General features: G+C 48.3%; 1 protein-coding gene across 1 annotated transcript in view; it reads left to right on the top strand.

Annotated features, from left to right (window-relative positions):
• Positions 1-18,489, top strand: part of LOC147097820 (ral guanine nucleotide dissociation stimulator-like 1) — a 119,816-nt gene that overhangs the window by 95,229 nt on the left and 6,098 nt on the right. Inside the window, exon 19 of the mRNA XM_085971435.1 lies at positions 3,945-4,199. Coding sequence (XP_085827561.1) covers positions 3,945-4,199 — 255 coding nt within the window. The remainder of the gene's footprint in view (positions 1-3,944; positions 4,200-18,489) is intronic.

The raw sequence follows: 18,489 nt of genomic DNA, 5'->3' as shown, positions 1-18,489 counted from the left end.
GGCCGTATGGCCTACTCCTGCTCTTACTACTTATGCTACCATTCCCAATGTGCATACTGTCCACGGCCAATTATCTAAAAGCAGCAGCATTTAGGAAACTGAAAGACTGGCCACTCTCCCAGACACTTAAGTGTTAATAATGAATCTCGACAGGATACCCAGTGAGTCAGAGATCTGTTTGCAACACAGGAGACTTGTGATGTTTTTCTAAAATGTTCAGAGGCAGATGTATTGTTGCTTTTGCTAAATTACTAAGTTGTAGCACAAACGCAGGCTGATAATATTTTGCAGTGCAGAGTCTGATGTCAAGCTTGGTATTTGAAAACTGGGTAACTCCAATTAAAAAAAAAAAAAAAAAATTATTCATTGATGGGATGTGGGAGTCGCTGGCTGGCTAGGCCTGCATTTAGTGCCCATCCCTAATTGCCCTTGAGAAGATGGTGGTGAGCCACCTTCTTGAACCGCTGCAGTCCATATGGTGTAGGTATACCCACAATGCTGTTAGGAAGGGAGTTCCAGGATTTTGGCCCAGCGACAGTGAAGGAACGGCGATACAGGTCCAAGTCAGGATGGTGTGTGGCTTGGAGGGGAACTTGTAGGTGCTGATGTTCCCATGCGTCTGCTGCCCTTGTCCTTCTAAGTGGTAGAGGTCGCAGGTTTGGAAGGTGCTGTTGAAGGAGCTTTGGCGAGTTGCTGCAGTGCATCTTGTAGATGGTACACACTGCAGCCACAGTGTGTTGGTGGTGGAGGGAGTGAATGTTGAAGGTGGTGGATGGAGTGCCAATCAAACGGGCTGCTTTATCCTGAATGGTGTCGAGCTTCTTGAGTGTTGTTGGAGCTGCACTCATCCAGGCAAGTGGAGAGTATTCCATCACACTCCTGACTTGTGCAATTAATGTAAGAACAGTGTCTGGCGCTGACCAAAGACCACTCTGAGGGCTGACTGCCTTCCTGTGCCACTCACCCGACCCATCACTACCCCCTGGGCCCTGCCAGTGGATCAAGGTCCCGATTTTGATTCTGGGTGCGTGTGCAGTGAGGTGAGCACAAAACTCACCCACTGCTCCAGAAAACAGGTCCGGGTATTAACCCCCAGGTCTAATTCGAATCCCAAGGGTGGATCTCCCACCCGATTCGTTAATCCACCAGGGAAACTGCCTATGTCCAGATTACCTGGCTGATTGTAGCCAGAGCATTTCCAGCAATAGCTTCTCTTCTCATCCACACACCGTTACCTTTAGAATCTCCCATGGATCTATCCTTGGCCCCCTCCAGGTATACAGTGGGATTCCCAGGGGTCAGTACTAGGACCACGGGTTTTTTTGATCTATATTAATGACTTGGACTTGGGTGTACAGGTCAAAATTTGCAAATGACACAAAACTTGGAAGTACAGTGAACAGTGAGGAGGATAGTGATAGACTTCAAGAGGACATAGACAGGCTGGTGGAATGGGCGGACACGTGGCAGATGAAATTTAACGCAGAAAAGTGCAAACTGATACATTTTGGTAGGAAGAACGAGGAGAGGCAATATAAACTAAAGGGTACAATTCTAAAGGGCGTGCATGAACAAGGAGACCTGGGGGTATATATGGCAGGGTAGGTTGAGAAAGCGGTTTAAAAAAGCATACGGGATCCTGGGCTTCATAAATAGAGACATAGATTACAAAAGCAAGGAAGTTATGATGAACCTTTATAAAACACTGGTGCGGCCTCAACTGGAGTATTGTGTCCAAGGATGTGAAGGCCTAAGAGAGGGTGTAGAAAAGATTTACAAGAATGGTTCCAGGGATGAGGGACTTCAGTTACATGGATAGACTGGAGAAGCTGGGGTTGTTCTCCTTGGAACAGAGAAGGTTGAGAGGAGATTTGATAGAGGTGTTCAAAATCATGAGGAATCTAGATAGAGAAGATAGAGAGAAACTGTTCCCATTGGCAGAAGGGTCGAGAACCAGAGGACACATTGGTGATTGGCAGAAGAACGAAAGACGACATGAGGAAAAACTTTGTTATGCAGCGAGTGGTTAGGATCTGGAATGCACTGCCTGAAAGGATGGTGGAGGCAGATTTAATTGTGGATTTCAAAAGGGAATTGGATAAGTACCTGAGGGGAAAAAATTTGCAGGGCTACGGGGAAAGGGCGGGGGAGTGGGACTAGCTGAAGTGCTCTGGCAGAGAGCCGGCACGGGCTCGAGGGGCCAAATGGCCTCCTTCTGTACTGTAACCATTCTATGATCTACCTGCTGCCCCTAGGGAACATCATCTTCAGACATGGGGGTCAGCTTCCACATGCACTCTGATGACACCCAGCCCTACCTCTCCTCCACTGCCTCTGCTGTCAGTCGGCTTCTCCGACATCCTGTCTTAGATGAGCCATAATGTCCTCCAGCTAGATGTTAGAATAACCGAAGCCATCATCTACAATTCCCTCCACAAACGTTCTACCCTTGCTACGGACTCGATCCTTCTTCATGGCCATTGTCACTTTTTACATCCACGACATCCTATTCAACCCTAAAATATTCTTCCATCTTCATACACTCCATCACCAAGACCGCCTACTTCCACCTTCATAACATTGCCTGCTTCTGCCCCTACCTCAGCCCACCTAGGAACATAGAAACAGGAGGAGGCCATTTAGCCCCTCGAGCCTGTTCCGCCATTCAATGAGATCATGGCTGATCTGTGACTTGACTTCACAGCCTTTGTCCCAAATCCCTTAATACCTTTGACTAACAAAAATCTATCAATCTCAGATTTAAAATTAGCAATTAATTTAGCATCAGTTGTCGTTTGCGGAAGAGAGTTCCAAACTTCCACCACCCTTTGTGTGTAGAAGTGTTTCCTAATTTCACTCCTGAAAGGCCTGGCTCTAATTTTTAGACTATGCCGCCTAGTCCTAGGCTCACCAACCAGCAGAAGTAGTTTCTCCTTATCCACCCTATCAGTTCCCCTTAACCTTCTAAATTCCAGGGAATACAACCCTAGTTTGTAATCGCTAGTAATCGCTCCTCGTAACTTAACCCTGCTGAATCTTTTGCTGAAACCCTCTTCCATGCTTTTGTCAGCTCTAGGCTTGGTTATTCCAATGCACTCCTGGCCGGCTTCCCATCCTCTACCCGCTGTAAACTTCAGCTCATCCAAAACTATCCTGCTCGTACCTTTCCTGCACTAAAGTCCCGCTCACCCATCACCCCGTGCTCAAGTTTACAGAGGGTAGAGGAAGGGGGACGATCTACATTGGCTCCCAGTGCCCCAACGCTTCAGACTTAGAATCACAGAATGATACAACGCAGGAGGAGGCCATTCGGCCCATCATGCCTGTGCCGGCTCTTTAGTAGAGCTATCCAATTAGTCCCACTCTCTTGCTCTTTCCCCCTTATTTCTTACCCTCATTTAAAATCTCCATGGCCTTACCCCTCCCTATCTCTATAACCTCCTCCAGCTCTATAGCCCCCCCTCCCCCGCCCAAATTCTCCATTCCTCTGATTCTGGCCTCTTGTGCCTTTCGCCCCACCTTTCGCACCTTCAGGCTCATAAACCCCATGCTCTGGAATTCCCTCCCTAAACTCTTCTGCCTCTCCATCTCCCTCTTAAGGGCCTCCTTAAAACCCACCTCTTTAGCAAGCTTTTGGTCACCCCTCCTAATATTTTCTTCTTTTATTCAGTATTCATTTTTGGCTTACTCTTCTATGAAACACCTTGGGAAGTTTTTCTACGTTAACGGTGCTATATAACTGCAAGTGGTTGTTGCTTATGTTGCTGTTGATATATTTCCTGTAATTTTGTAATGTTCTGTTGATATATTTCCTGTAATTTTGTAATCTGCCGACATTTCTGAAGTTCCCAGATCATAGGAACAGGAGGAGGCTATTCAGTCCCTTGTGCCTGCTCCACCATCAATTAGATCATGGTTGATCATTTTTAATCTTTCTACTCCAGCTCTTGGTTCCTTCCTTCCCTTCCTCTTCAATTTCTCCTGATGTGACTTGTTTCCGAGGCCTGTCCCCCTCACCTTGCCACAGTGATTCGTCGCCGCTGCTCTCCACCAATCGCAAGCAGCACAGGCCCTCTACCCCAATATCTTCATCAACCTCAGTGACATCACTTCCTGTCTACAACCTTCAGGTCGCAGACTCCTGCATCATCCGAGTCAGCGTCAGCCTCAGCAACGGCAACCTGTACAAGAGCATCCTGGTGAGTCAGTGTGTGTGGTATACCCTGTTCCACACTATGCAATACACACACACATGCATCAACAGACTCTCACATACTAACATGTGCATTAACATACACTAATAAAGTCACACACATTACAATACATGAATGCACACACTAACGTACACACATTTCACCTACGCTAACACACACTCACATATTTACACATTCTCTCACACTAACACATGTTCTTTCATGCACATTAACAGACAGTAACAAACTCTCACACACAATGCATACTCGTTAACATAGAATCATAGCATAGTACAGCACAGAAGGTGGTCATTCGGCCCATCGAGTCTGCACTGGCTCTTTGAAAGAGCGATCCAGTTAGACCCACTCCCCCGCTCTTTCCCCATAACCCTGCAATTTTTTTCTCCTTCGAGTATTTATCCGATTCCCTTTTGAAGGCGACTATTGAACCTGTATCCACCGCCCTATCAGGCAGCGCGTTCCAAAACCTAACCACTCGTTGCGTAAAAAAGTTTTTCCTCACGTCGCCTCTGGTTCTTTTGCCGATCACCTTAAATCTGTGCCCTCTGGTTATCAACCCTTCAACCATTAGAAATAGTTTCTCTTTATTTACTCTATCTAAACCCTTCATGATTTTGAACACCTCTATCAAATCTCCTCTTAGCCTTCTCTGCTCCAAGGAGAACAACCCCAGCTTCTCCAGTCTATCCACGTAATTGTATTCCCTCATCCCTGGAACCATTCTAGCAAATCTCTTCTGCACCCTCTCCAAAGCCTTCACATCCTTCCTAAAGTGCGGTGCCCAGAATTGGACACAATACTCCAGCTGGGGCCGAACTAGTGTTTTATAAAGGTTACTATAACTTACTGGCTTTTGTACTCTGTGCCTCTATTTATAAAGCCCAGAATCCCGTATGCTTTATTAACTGCTTTGTTAACCTGTCCTGCCACCTTCGAAGATTTGTGCAGAAGCACCCCCAGGTCTCTCTGTTCTTGCACCCCCTTTAAAATTGCACCATTTAGTGTGTATGGTCTCTCTTTATTCTTCCTACCAAAATGCATCACCTCACACTTCATGTGTTGAATTTCATCTGTCATGTGTCCGCCCATTCCACCAGCCTGTCTGTCTTCTTGAAGCCTGTTACTATCTTCCTCACTGTTTACTACACTTCCAAGTTATGTGTCATCTGCAAATTTTGAAATTGTGCCCTGTACCCCCAAGTCCAAGTCATTAATGTATATCAAAAACAGCAGTGGTCCTAGTACTGAACCTTGGGGAATGCCACTGTATACCTGCCCGAGCTGCCTCCAGTCCGTAAAACAGCCGTTCACCACAGCTCTGTTTTCTATCCCTTAGCCAATTTTGTATCCATGCTGCTACTGCCCCTTTTATCCCATGGGCTTCAATTTTGCTAACAAGTCTAGTATATGGTACTTTATCAAACACCTTTTGAAAGTCTATATATGCAACATCAACTGCACTGCCCTTAGCCACCCCCTCTGCTGCCTCGTCAATAAACTCAATCAAGTTAATCAAACACAATTTGTCCTTAACAAATCGGTGCTGGCTCTCCTTTATTAGTCCATACTTGTCCAAGTGGCTGTTAATTTTCTCCAGGATTATTGTTTCTAAAAGCTTCCCCACCACCGACGTTAAACTGACTGGCCTGTAATTGTCAGGTTTAACCGTCTCCCCTTTTTTGAACAAAGGTGTAACATATACTCACACACACACTCATAACACCCTCACAAATACTGTCATACAAAAACAATTAACATTCACACACACTAAGATAGGGTCACATTCACACACTAACACATGGTCATGTACACACAGTAACATGCACACACTAACAGGTTAAAATCTACTCTGGGTTTAATGTGTTAAGATGTTGTTAAGTGCAGAGGAATTTTGGCATTATGGGTAAATCAATGGATGTTGGCATTTGCAAGTACTGTGCGCTGGTAAAGATGGGGGAGGGGGCTTTGAGTCATTCTGGGTGGATGAGCAAAGATCGGCTGAACGGCCTCCTCTTCCAGAATCCTTTTGTTATCTTGTGAAGTGTTGAAACAGACTTAGATCTGGTATTGAGTAGTAGAGAGAAGTGCTAATTGTACAAGTGTCAGCAGCACATGGTTACAAACACCTGACTTCTTTTGCTAACACTATGGGAAAGGTCACAGTGCACAGTTACCAAACCATGGCTCAGTAGAATGAAGAGATTGTAGAGAGGGAGCTTCACCACAGAAAACCATAGAATGTTGCGGCCCAGAACAGGCCACTTGTCACACCATACAACCATGAAATGATACGATTCAGAATCAGACCATTTGGTCCATCATGGAATATCCCAGCTCAAGTTAAGGAGAGTCTCAAAGGAGGAGAGCGAGGTGGAGACAGAGTTTAAGGAGGTTTAAATCATCCTCGGTGATTTCAACCTCCATCTCAGCTCCCCATGCCCTGTCTTCTCCGAGTTTGCTGCCCTCCCTCTATATAAACTCCCACCCATATTCACGTACACAAAAACACCAACAACTTGCATTTATATAACACCTTTAATGTAGTAAAACATCCCAAGGCACTTCACAGGAGTGTTATCAAACAGTATTGGACACCGAGCCACATAAGGGGACATTAGGGCAGATGATCAAAACCTTGGTCAAAGAAGTAGGTTTTAAGGAGCGTATTAAAGGAGGAGAGAGGTGGAGAGGCTTAGGGCCTCGGCGGCTGAAGGTACGGCCGCCAATGGTGGAGTGATTAAAATCGGGGATGCACAAGAAACCAGAATTGGAGGAGCGCAGAGATCTCAGAAGGTTGTAAGGCTGGAGGAGGTTACAGAGCATGGGAGTGCCGAGGCCATGGAGGGATTTAAAACAAGGATGAGAATTTTTAAATCGAGGCGTTGCTTAACTGGGAGCCAATGTAGGTCAGCAAGCACAGAAGTGATGGGTGACTGGGACTTGGTGCGAGTTAGGACATGGACAGCAGAGTTTTGAATAAGCATAAGATTATGGAGGGTGGAAGATTGTAGGTTTGCCAGGAGTGCATTGGGATAGTCAAGTCTAGAGGTAATAAAGTCATGGATGAGGGTTTCAGCAGCAGATGAGCTGAGGCAGGGGTAGAGTTGGGCGATGTTATGGAGGTGGAAATAGGTGGTCTTAGTGATGATGCGGATATGTGGTTGGAAGCTCATCTCACGGTCAAATACGACACCAAGGTTGCGAACAGTCTGGTTCAGCCTCGGACAGTTGCCAGGGAGAGGGATGGAGTTAGTGGCTAGGGAACGGAGTTTGTGGCGGAAACTGAAGACAATGGCTTGAGTAGACTAGGCCTATAGTGAGTTTAGAAGAATGAAAGGTGATCTCATTGAAACATACAGGGTAGATGCAGGGAGGATGTTTCCCCTGGCTGGGGAGTCTAGAACCAGGTGTCACAATCTCAGAATAAGGGGTCAACCTGCCTCCACGCGAGACTCCCAGGTGTCGGATCTGTCAGCGGAGAACTGATCCGACACCAAGTGGCGGGGGATACAATTGAGCTTATTAAATGGCTTGGTAAGAGCCAATTTAAAACTATTTTGAGGCTTCCTTGCAATTTTACATTCTCCCCCTCGGGTCACCCGCTGTTCGGGGAACACGCCAGCTCAAGCTGGAGTGATTTGAGTCTGCTCTGATGTTTCTGATAAGCTGACGGCTACAGAAGTGGTGTCAAGGATGCCATGTTGCAGATGGTCAGTTTCAGAGCGCAGAAAGTGTTGGTTGCTGCATTTTTAATACATATAGAGATTTCTTTAGCTTACAAGTTTTTAGATCCAACTGTATGTCCAGTGCCACCTCATTGGGAGAACCGCTTTCACCATTAACAGATCGCTTCTGTCATCTCACCTGCAGCTGCCATCTATTGCAGCAACATCGGTGCCCTTGGAAAAAATCAGACCTTGGTCCTCCGAATCCTTCCAGGATCAGCCCCAACACCAACGTCGCCAGGCACACCAACAACATCACCAACCTTCTCTGCCATCATCTGATGCTACACTGGACACGGCATCATCCCCTGACAACATTGCTACCCAGGAGGCCAGTGATAGCATCACCATGGCCAGATTTACTTCACTTGACGCTGTAAACCCCGGCTGCCACATGATGTGCCAGGTGGACACCATCCCACCCCAACACTGTGAAGCATCCCTTTAATGTCCAAGCCATTCCATGCACACTCAACACTATATAGTGGGGGGGGGGGGGGGAGTTATGTCTGAGCATTCACTGGAATTCAGTAAGACACTTCTCAGGGTGCGCTCAGATCTGTCCAATAAGGGGCAGTTTTGGAAAAAGAGATTTCACTGTATGACAACACATTAACAGAAACTTCACATGGACATTGGCTAAACCTCTCAAGTGCCTACCCTTGTGTGTTGTTAGCTGGTATGCTTGCAGCAGGATGAGGGTGAGTGTGAGGGGTGGCTAGTGAGATGGGGAAGTGATAAAGTAGATAGAAACATAGAAGATAGGAGCAGGAGTAGGCCATTCGGCCCCTCAAGCCTGCTCCGCCATTTAATGAGATCATGGCTGATCATCCAAATTCAGTACCCTGTCCCTGCTTTCTCCCTATATCCCTTGATCACTTTAGCCTTAAGAAATATATTTAATGAATTGGCCTCAACTGCCTTCTGTGGTAGAGAATTCCACAGGTTCATCACTCTCTGGGTGAAGAAATGCCTCCTCATCTCAGTCCTAAATGGCTTACCCCTTATCCTTAGACTGTGACCCCTGGTTCTGGACTCCCCCGCCATCGGGAACATCCTTCTTGCATCGAGTCTGTCTAGTCCTGTTAGAATTTTATAAGCTTCAATGAGATCCCCTCTCCTTCTGAACTCCAGCGAATAAAAGCCCAATCGACCCAATCTCTCCTCGTACGTCATTCCTGCCACCCCAGGTATCAGTCTGGTGAATCTTTGCTGCACTCCCTCCATGGCAAGAATCTTCTTCCTCAGATAAGGTGACCAAAACTGCACACAATACTCAAGATAGAGAGGGTTGGGTGGAGGTGGAAGGTAAACTGGTGAGTAAGGATGTGCAGGAGAAGGGCATGGAAGGCAGAGTGATGGGGATGTGTTGAGTGGCACAGCAGGGTGAGTTTGAGTGTAGCTTTGCAGTAATATTTCGTGATCCACTGAGATCATTGAAAGGTTGGCGCCACTGCAGCCAGGGACCCCCGACGACATTCCTGCTTGTGCCCTCCTGTGCAATGCACAACCAGGCTGCGTTGGTGTCTTGGGAAGGTCTCTTCCGCCCTTAGAAGGGAAGAGAACCTGCCTGCGTGCTGTGACTCCCTCCATAAGCATATGGAGGGAGTCATTGGAGAGCCTGGGTGCAAGCATCCACCTTTGTGCAGTGCTTGTCAGTGTTTGCAGCACCTCAATGCTATCAAACACTGACAGAATAACTGTCAAACTCCATGTGGATGTGGTCCCTTTAAGGAAACCGGCTGATGACGCATCATCAAGTGACTTCATCAGACCCACTTCCTGTTAATTGGCCGGGAAGCCCGCAGGGTGGGCTTAAGAAGGCCAATCAAGGGAAAATTCCGTTTACAGAGTGGCTGCAGACAGGTTTGTGACTGGAACCCGGAAACCAGCTCTTATGCCACCATTCCACCTCCGCTGCGAAATTCACGGCCAAAGTATTTGTTTAATTTCTCTGCCATTTCCTTATTCCCCATTATAATTTCTCCTGTCTCAGCCTGTAAGGGACCCACATTTACTTTCGCTAATCTTTTTCTTTTTACATACCTATAGAAGCTTTTACAATCTGATTTTATGTCTCTCGCTAGTTTACTCTCATTCTATTTTCCCTTTCTTTATCAATTTCTTGGTCCTCCTTTGCCGAATTCTAAAATCCTCCCAATCCTCAGGCTTACTACTCTTTTTGGCAACATTATAAGCCTCTTCCTTTGATCTAATACTATCTTGAACTTCTCTTGTTAGCCACAGTTGGACCACTTTCCTTGTAGGGTTTTTGTGCCTTAAAGGAATGTATATGTGTTGTAAATTATGTATTAATTCTTTAAATGCAAGCCATTGCTTCTCTACCATCATACCTTTTAATGTGGTTTCCCATAAAATTCTGTCATATTATGGTCACTCTTCCCTAAAGGCCCCTTTACTACAAGGTTATTAATTAACCCTTTCTTATTGCACAATACTAGACCTAAAATAACCTGTTCCCTAGTTAGTTCCTCAACATACTGATCTAGAAAACTATCTTGCATACATTCCATGAATTCGTCCTCCACACTATTACTGCAAATTTGGATTGCCCAGTCTATATGTAGACTAACGTTCCCCATGATTACTATATTACCCTTGTTACATGCACCTCTAATTTCCTGATTTATACTCTGCCCAACATTACAACTACTGTTTGGGGGCCTATAAACAACTCCCACCAATGGTTTCTGCCCCTTGATGTTTCTTAGCTCCACCCAAACTGATTCTACTTCTTGATTTTTGGAGCTAAGATCCTTTCTCTCTACTGTCTTTATCCCATCCTTTATTATCAGGGCTCCCCCTCCTCCTTTTCCATTTTGCCTACCTCTTCTAAAAGTTAAGTATTCTGGAATATTTAGTTCCCAACCTTGGCCACTTTGCAACCACGTCTCCGTTATGGCTATTAGATCAAACCTGTTAATTTCTATCTGTGCTATTAATTCCTCTATCTTGTTACGAATGCTTTGCGCATTCAGGTATAGTGCCTTTTGTGGTGTATGTGCCTTTAAGAGCAATTATGGTGTATGTGCCTTTAAGAGCCCCAGGTGTGCGTAATGCCGGTAATTGCCACTTGGGCTATATAAGCCTGTGTATTGTGTATATCCTTTAGAAACCCCCCCCAGACTTGCTTAGTAAATACCTATGAACCAACTCCTGTCTTCAGTGTCTTTATCTACACATGGACACTACAGTGGCAACGGACTTACCTGCAATTCGGCAGCACCTCAAGGACATCGATTCCTCCAGCGTCCAGAAGACTCAAGGAAGTAAGAGAAACTGTGGTTTCACCAGCTGGCCAAGCTGGTGACAGGTACTGCGCTAATCCTTCCTGGGCGTCAGGCTGGAGCTCCAGCGGCGGGCTCTACAGCTGAGACAGGCAGCGAAATCGGAGGCAAGCAATAACGGACTGGGAGGGTGCACTCGAGAGACGGCCGGCGCGGCAAGCAGGTCAGCGTTTAGACCTCCGTCGGGAACGAGTCTCCAACAGTGAATAAACGGAAACCACAGTAAAAAAGCGTTGTTATCGGTAGCAGCAGCGGGAAAGCGCGGGAAGCGCCATATCGTTGCTACAGAGAGAGAAGAAAAAAAAGCGCGGGAAGCGCCATATCTTTTCTGAAATGCCTAAATCTGGTAATATTGAGGCTTTTGATGGCGAAATAGAAGATTGGACCACATACGTGGAAAGAGTAGAGGTTTATTGCACTGCAAATGGAATAACAGATGAAAAAAAAGCTTCAGTACTTCTGAACTTAATGGGCGCGAAGACATACGGGCTGTTACGAAATTTAATTACTCCAGCCAAACCAAAGGACAAGACTTTTAAAGAAATTGTTGATACCCTGCAGGAGCATTTAAACCCAACACCGCTGCTGATAGCGGAACGATTCAAGTTCTTCAAGAGAAATCAACACAAGAATGAAAGTAACGCTGATTACCTAACCAAATTAAGAAAGCTATCAAAGTACTGCCAATTCGGAGCAGGACTATCGGATTATCTTCGAGACAAATTTGTTTGCGGTCTCTTAAGTGAAGGAACACAAAAAAGACTGCTTTCTGAAAAAGATTTAACATTGGACAAAGCTTTCAGTATGGCTGTATCATACGAAGCAGCAGCAAAAGGAGCTGCAGAGATACAACAAGAGACACAGGACTTCGGCACCCATAAAATGACACAGGAGTTCGGAAGATGTTATCGCTGCGGCAGATCCACCCATAACCAGAGGGACTGCTGGTTCAAGGGCAAAGCATGCAGGCAATGTGGTAAGATTGGACACATTGCACGGGTATGCCAATCTGGACAAAATAAATCCACTGACAGAAAACAAAAAATCAATAAAGAAAAGTACAGGAAGGTACAAATGATGACGGACAATAGCTCCGAAGACCAGAATAGCGATAGCGACTCCGGAAACAAGAGACTAAGCTGTCTCAAATTACATAATGTACTTGCCAAAGAGGATTACCAAACCATTTGGGTTACCCTCACAATAGCAGGGTCCCCAGTTAAAATGGAGCTAGATACAGGATCAGCTCTAACCGTAATAAATCGACAAGATTACGAGAGGCTATTTTCGCATATACCTCTAAAAGACACATCCATTATCTTAAAAACATATACGGGGCAGAAAGTCTACCCCAAAGGAAAAATAAGGGTGCCTGTGGTATACAACGGCAAAGAAATACAAAAGTTGTATTTATACATTCTACAAGATGGTGGTCCACCGTTGTTGGGACGTGAATGGATAAGGAAGATACGTTTAGACTGGCACTCCATTCAGGCACTGACGGTGACCAGTAAGGGAAAAAAACAATGATGATGTCATACCTGAACGATTAAAAGACATCTTGGCCAACGCCAAAGAAGTGTTTCAAGAGAAACTAGGAACCTTGAAAGGCATCACCGCCTCAATAAAAGTGGAAGATACAGCAATTCCAAAATTTTTTAAGGCAAGACCGGTGCCATACGCAATACGTCCGGCAGTCGAGGCAGAGCTGAAGAATTTGGAAAAGGCAGGCGTATTATCCAAAATAGATTGGAGCGAATGGGCAACACCCATCGTTCCAGTCATGAAAAAAACATTGAAAAATAACTCTGAGGAACAGAAAAAAATTCGCATCTGTGGGGACTTTAAGGTGACTGTAAATCCGGTCCTTCACACGGTACAGTATCCTCTTCCGAGGATAGAAGATATTTTCGCCTCACTATCCGGAGGGAAACGTTTCACAAAAATTGACTTGGCACAGGCATATCTACAGATGGAGGTTGAGGAGACCTCTAAAAAGTATCTCACAATAAACACACACAAAGGCCTGTACCAGTACAATCGACTGGTTTTTGGAATAGCATCAGCTCCAGCTATCTGGCAAAGAGCTATGGAGCAAGTCCTGCAAGGGATTCCGGGGACTCAATGCTACCTAGACGACATCCTTATAACAGGAGAAAATGACAACGAGCACCTTGCCAATTTGGAGCAGGTGCTCACTAGGCTGAAAGAACGGGGCCTACGAGCAAATTGCCCCAAGTGCGAATTTTTCCAAAATCAGATTGTGGTAAACCACTTTGTCGTTCACTATCGTTACACTATAGTTATCACTGTTATATCGTTACTCTATGGTTATCACTGTTCACACTGTTGTATCACTATACGAGGTCGCCTCTTGTCACGCTGTTATACCTGGGCTGACCACTGCTGACTCCGCCCATGGCTCCACCTACCTGCCCAGGTATAAAGGTGGTCGACTGGCTGGTATTCCTCCTTGTTGGATCCGATCACCCACGAGGGTGGGCTCTGTTATTTAGCCAATAAAAACCTATAGTTACTTTCTTAACTCGTCGCTTTTCATTGGATGAATTGATAGGTATATCAATTTTATTGGCTAAATTTTACAATGTCGACACTTGAGCAGTCAAACGACCAGCCAAGCGACCAGCCAGACGCCCAGCTACAACAGCCACAGCAGCCAGCCTGGCTGCGAGCCCTCCGACCACCGTACCTGGATCTAAACCCACAGGCAGCAAACTCAGCCCTCGACTTCGAACACTGGCTGAGCTGTTTCAAATCCTACCTGCCTCAGAAATCCATGCTAAGAGTTCTGACCGCCCAAGTGAGCCCTAAAGTATTCGCACTCATCCGGGACCTTAAAACATACGAAGCCGCCATCAACCTGCTGAAACAACAGTACCGGAGCCCGGTAAACTCCATGTATGCCAGACACCTCCTAAGATCCCGCCCGCAACAGCCAGGAGAGTCGGTAGATGAATTTTTACGGGCGCTACAAGCACTCGGCAGGGACTGTGACTTTAAAGCGGTATCAGCGGCAGAAAATACTGAAGATAATGTCCGCGATGCCTTCGCGAAAGGCCTGCGGTCCGACTACACACGGCAAAGACTTCTTGAAGCAAAGGACCTTGACCTGAACACAGCTGCAGCCCTCGCTCGCTCCCTAGAAGTGGCCCATCGGGACCTCGAGGCGTACTCCAGGTACAGTAATTTGTGACCCTGGGACTCGGGACCGACCCTGACCGCGATACCCCTCGCAGCGCCGCCCCTGGGACCTACCTCTGCGTCGGCATCCCGGACCCGATCGGGACCGCCACCCCCGGTACCGGCTGCGACTTCGGACCCCCGCGATCGGGCCGCTGGCTGCTTCTTCTGTGGCCAGGCGAAACATCCTAGGGCGCACTGCCCAGCGAGAAACGCGACGTGCTCAAGCTGCCTGAAGAAAGGCCACTTTGCTAAGGCCTGCAGAGGCCAACAGAGATCAACAGAGGCCAGCAGTGCCTCATGCGAGTTGTGGGGGCGGCCATCTTCCATCAAGGCCACAGATGCCAGCATCCCCACGTGTGAGTCATGGGGGCGGCCATCTTTGATCCAGGCAACCGACACCAGCAGTGCCTCATGTGAGTTGTGGGGGCAGCCATCTTCTCCGCCATTTTGTCCAACCTCGTGGGCGCCGCCATTTTACCCTCCACGCTCGACCGCCACCTCGCCTCCGGACTCGACCACCGCCTCACCCGCAGACTACGGCAGCTCGCTGAGCCACACACTAGCCTCCGTCACACTGGACCAAGCCCGCCCGCACCACCTGTCCAAGTCCATGATGGACATCAAAGTAAATGGCCGCGCCACGACCTGCCTGTTCGACAGCGGAAGCACGGAGAGTTTCATCCACCCAGACACGGTGAGCCACTACTCCCTCACTGTCCGGCCAACGCGCAACCGGATCTCGATGGCATCGAGGTCCCACGCCACAGACATCAGCGGCTACTGTGTCATGACCCTGTCGGTTAAGGGCACGGAGTATAAAAATTTTAAACTCCTCGTCCTCCCCCAGCTCTGCGCTGCCGTCCTACTAGGGCTGGACTTCCAATCCCACCTCCAAAGCGTCACTCTAGCATACGGCGGACCCCTCCCCCCACTCACAGTCGACAACCAGCAGCCTTTAAACCGCCCACCGCGTAACACCTGCGGCCTATCCACCCTCAAGGTCCCGCCACCTTCCCTGTTCGCTAACCTCACCCCCGACTGCAAACCCGTCGCTACCAAGAGCAGGCGGTACAGCGCCGGGGACAGAGCCTTCATTAGCTCTGAGGTGCAGCGTCTCCTGAAGGAGGGCATCATCGAGGGGAGCAGCAGCCCCTGGCGTGCCCAGGTCGTGGTCGTTAAGACCGGCAATAAAAACCGCCTGGTCATCGACTACAGCCAGACCATAAACCGGTACACCCAGCTGGACGCATACCCCCTTCCCCGCATATCTGATATGGTCAATCAGATTGCACAATACCGAGTATTCTCTACCATCGACCTTAAGTCGGCCTACCACCAACTCCCTATCCGCCCTGAGGACCGCCAGTATACCGCCTTCGAGGCGAATGGCCGCCTCTACCACTTCCTTAGGGTTCCCTTCGGCGTCACCAACGGGGTTTCGGTCTTCCAAAGGGAGATGGACCGGATGGTTGACCAGAACGGGCTGCACGCCACGTTCCCCTATCTAGATAACGTCACCATCTGCGGCCGCGACCGGCAGGACCATGATGTTAATCTGGAGAGATTCCTCCGTACGGCCCAACGGCTGAACCTCACCTACAATAAGGAGAAATGTGTGTTTAACACCTCACGCCTTGCCATCCTCGGCTGCGTAGTAGAGGACGGACTCATCGGCCCCGACCCCGAAAGAACGCGCCCCCTCATGGAGTTACCCCTCCCCCACTGCCCAAAGGCGCTGAAGAGAACCCTGGGGCTCTTCGCCTACTATGCCCAATGGGTGCCCAATTATGCGGACAAAGCCAGACCCCTCATGAAGTCCACATCCTTCCCCTTTACGGAGGAAGCGTGCGCTGCCTTCTCCCTCATTAAGGGAGACATTGCTAAGGCCACAATGCACGCGGTGGATGAGTCCATCCCCTTCCAAGTGGAGAGCGATGCATCCGACTTCGCCCTAGCCGCTACCCTTAACCAGGAGGGGAGACCGGTGGCCTTCTTCTCAAGGACCCTACAGGGCCCTGAGATCCGACACTCGTCGGTCGAGAAGGAGGCCCAGGCGATTGTGGAGGCTGTACGACGCTGGAGGCACTACCTGGCAGGCAAACGATTTACCCTCCTCACCGACCAGCGTTCGGTCGCTTTTATGTTTAATAACAAGCTGAGGGGTAAAATCAAGAACGACAAGATCTTGAGGTGGAGAATCGAACTCTCCACCTATGATTATGATATCTTGTACCGGCCAGGTAAGCTGAACGAACCCCCTGATGCTCTATCACGAATTACATGTGCCAACGCGCAAATTGATAGACTTCAGACCCTCCACAACGACCTCTGCCACCCCGGAGCCACCAGACTTTACCACTTCATTAAGGCCTGCAACCTGCCCTACTCCATCGAGGAGGTCAGGACCATGACCAGGAACTGCCAGACCTGTGCCGAGTGCAAACCGCATTTCTTTAGGCCGGACAGAGCAAGCCTGATCAAGGCCACCCGCCCCTTCGAGCGCTTGAGCATCGATTTTAAGGGGCCCCTCCCGCCCTCTGACCGTAATGTGTACTTCCTCAACATTGTTGATGAGTACTCCCGTTTCCCCTTCGCCTTCCCCTGCCCAGACATGACCAGTACCACGGTCATTAAATGCCTGAACGACCTCTTCGCCTTGTTCGGGTTCCCAAACTATATACATAGTGACCGGGGCTCCTCCTTCATGAGCGAGGAACTCCGCCAGTTCCTACTAGCAAGAGGTATTGCTGCAAGCAGGACCACCAGCTACAACCCTCGAGGGAACGGCCAGGTGGAAAGAGAGAACGCGACTGTATGGAAGGCCGTCCTCTTAGCCTTAAAGTCTAAGGGCCTCCCAACCTCCCGCTGGCAGGAAGTCCTCCCGGCAGCGCTGCATTCCATCCGGTCACTACTTTGCACCGCCATTAACGCCACCCCCCATGAACGAATGTTTGTTTTCCCCAGGAAGTCGACTACGGGAACCACACTACCAACCTGGCTGACCTCTCCGGGGCCCGTCCTGCTGCGAAAGCACGTGAGGGCCCATAAAACGGACCCCCTGGTCGAGAGGGTGAACCTCCTGCACGCCAACCCTCAGTACGCCTATGTGGCATACCCAGACGGGCGGGAGGACACAGTCTCCTTGCGAGACCTCGCACCCGCGGGCATTCCGGAGACACCACCTTCACCCCCCCCCACCCCCCCCCCGATTCCAGCTCAGGTAGACGGCATGCCGGAACCCCACGAGCCCTCGCCGACCACGCAGACACCAGCATCACCACCGAAGAATGCAACACCGCCGCTGCGACGATCGGAAAGGCTTACGAGGCCTCCGGACAGACTGACATACCAGAACTGGTAGTACACATCACCCCGCCGGACTCAAATCTAAACAAGGGGTGAATGTGGTAAACCACTGTCGTTCACTATCGTTACACTATAGTTATCACTGTTATATCGTTACTCTATGGTTATCACTGTTCACACTGTTGTATCACTATACGAGGTCGCCTCTTGTCACGCTGTTATACCTGGGCTGACCACTGCTGACTCCGCCCATGGCTCCACCTACCTGCCCAGGTATAAAGGTGATCGACTGGCTGGTATTCCTCCTTGTTGGATCCGATCACCCACGAGGGTGGGCTCTGTTATTTAGCCAATAAAAACCTATAGTTACTTTCTTAACTCGTCGCTTTTCATTAATAAGGAAGGGTTACATAAGTCACCTGAAAAAATTGAAGCAGTTATAAAAGCCCCAGCACCTGAAAATGTTTCACAATTAAGGTCATTCCTGGGATTAATAAATTACTATCATAAATTTTTACCGAACTTATCAACTATTCTACACCCTCTTAATGATCTTCTACAGACAGGAGTGATTTGGAAATGGAACGAAGACTGTAAACGTGCCTTCCATAAATGTAAAGACTTAATCACATCCGAGAAAATTTTGGCTCATTACAACCCATCACTACCAATCAGACTGGCGTGCGATGCATCCCCTTATGGCATAGGAGCGGTATTGTCCCATAGATTCCC

Source organism: Somniosus microcephalus, chromosome 31 (genome assembly GCF_052327205.1).
Source record: "Somniosus microcephalus isolate GS21.2 chromosome 31, FLI_Smic_1.0, whole genome shotgun sequence".
Lineage (NCBI taxonomy): Eukaryota > Metazoa > Chordata > Chondrichthyes > Squaliformes > Somniosidae > Somniosus > Somniosus microcephalus.
Note: the sequence above shows the minus strand (reverse complement) of the source record. Positions and strands in the feature narration are given on the sequence as shown.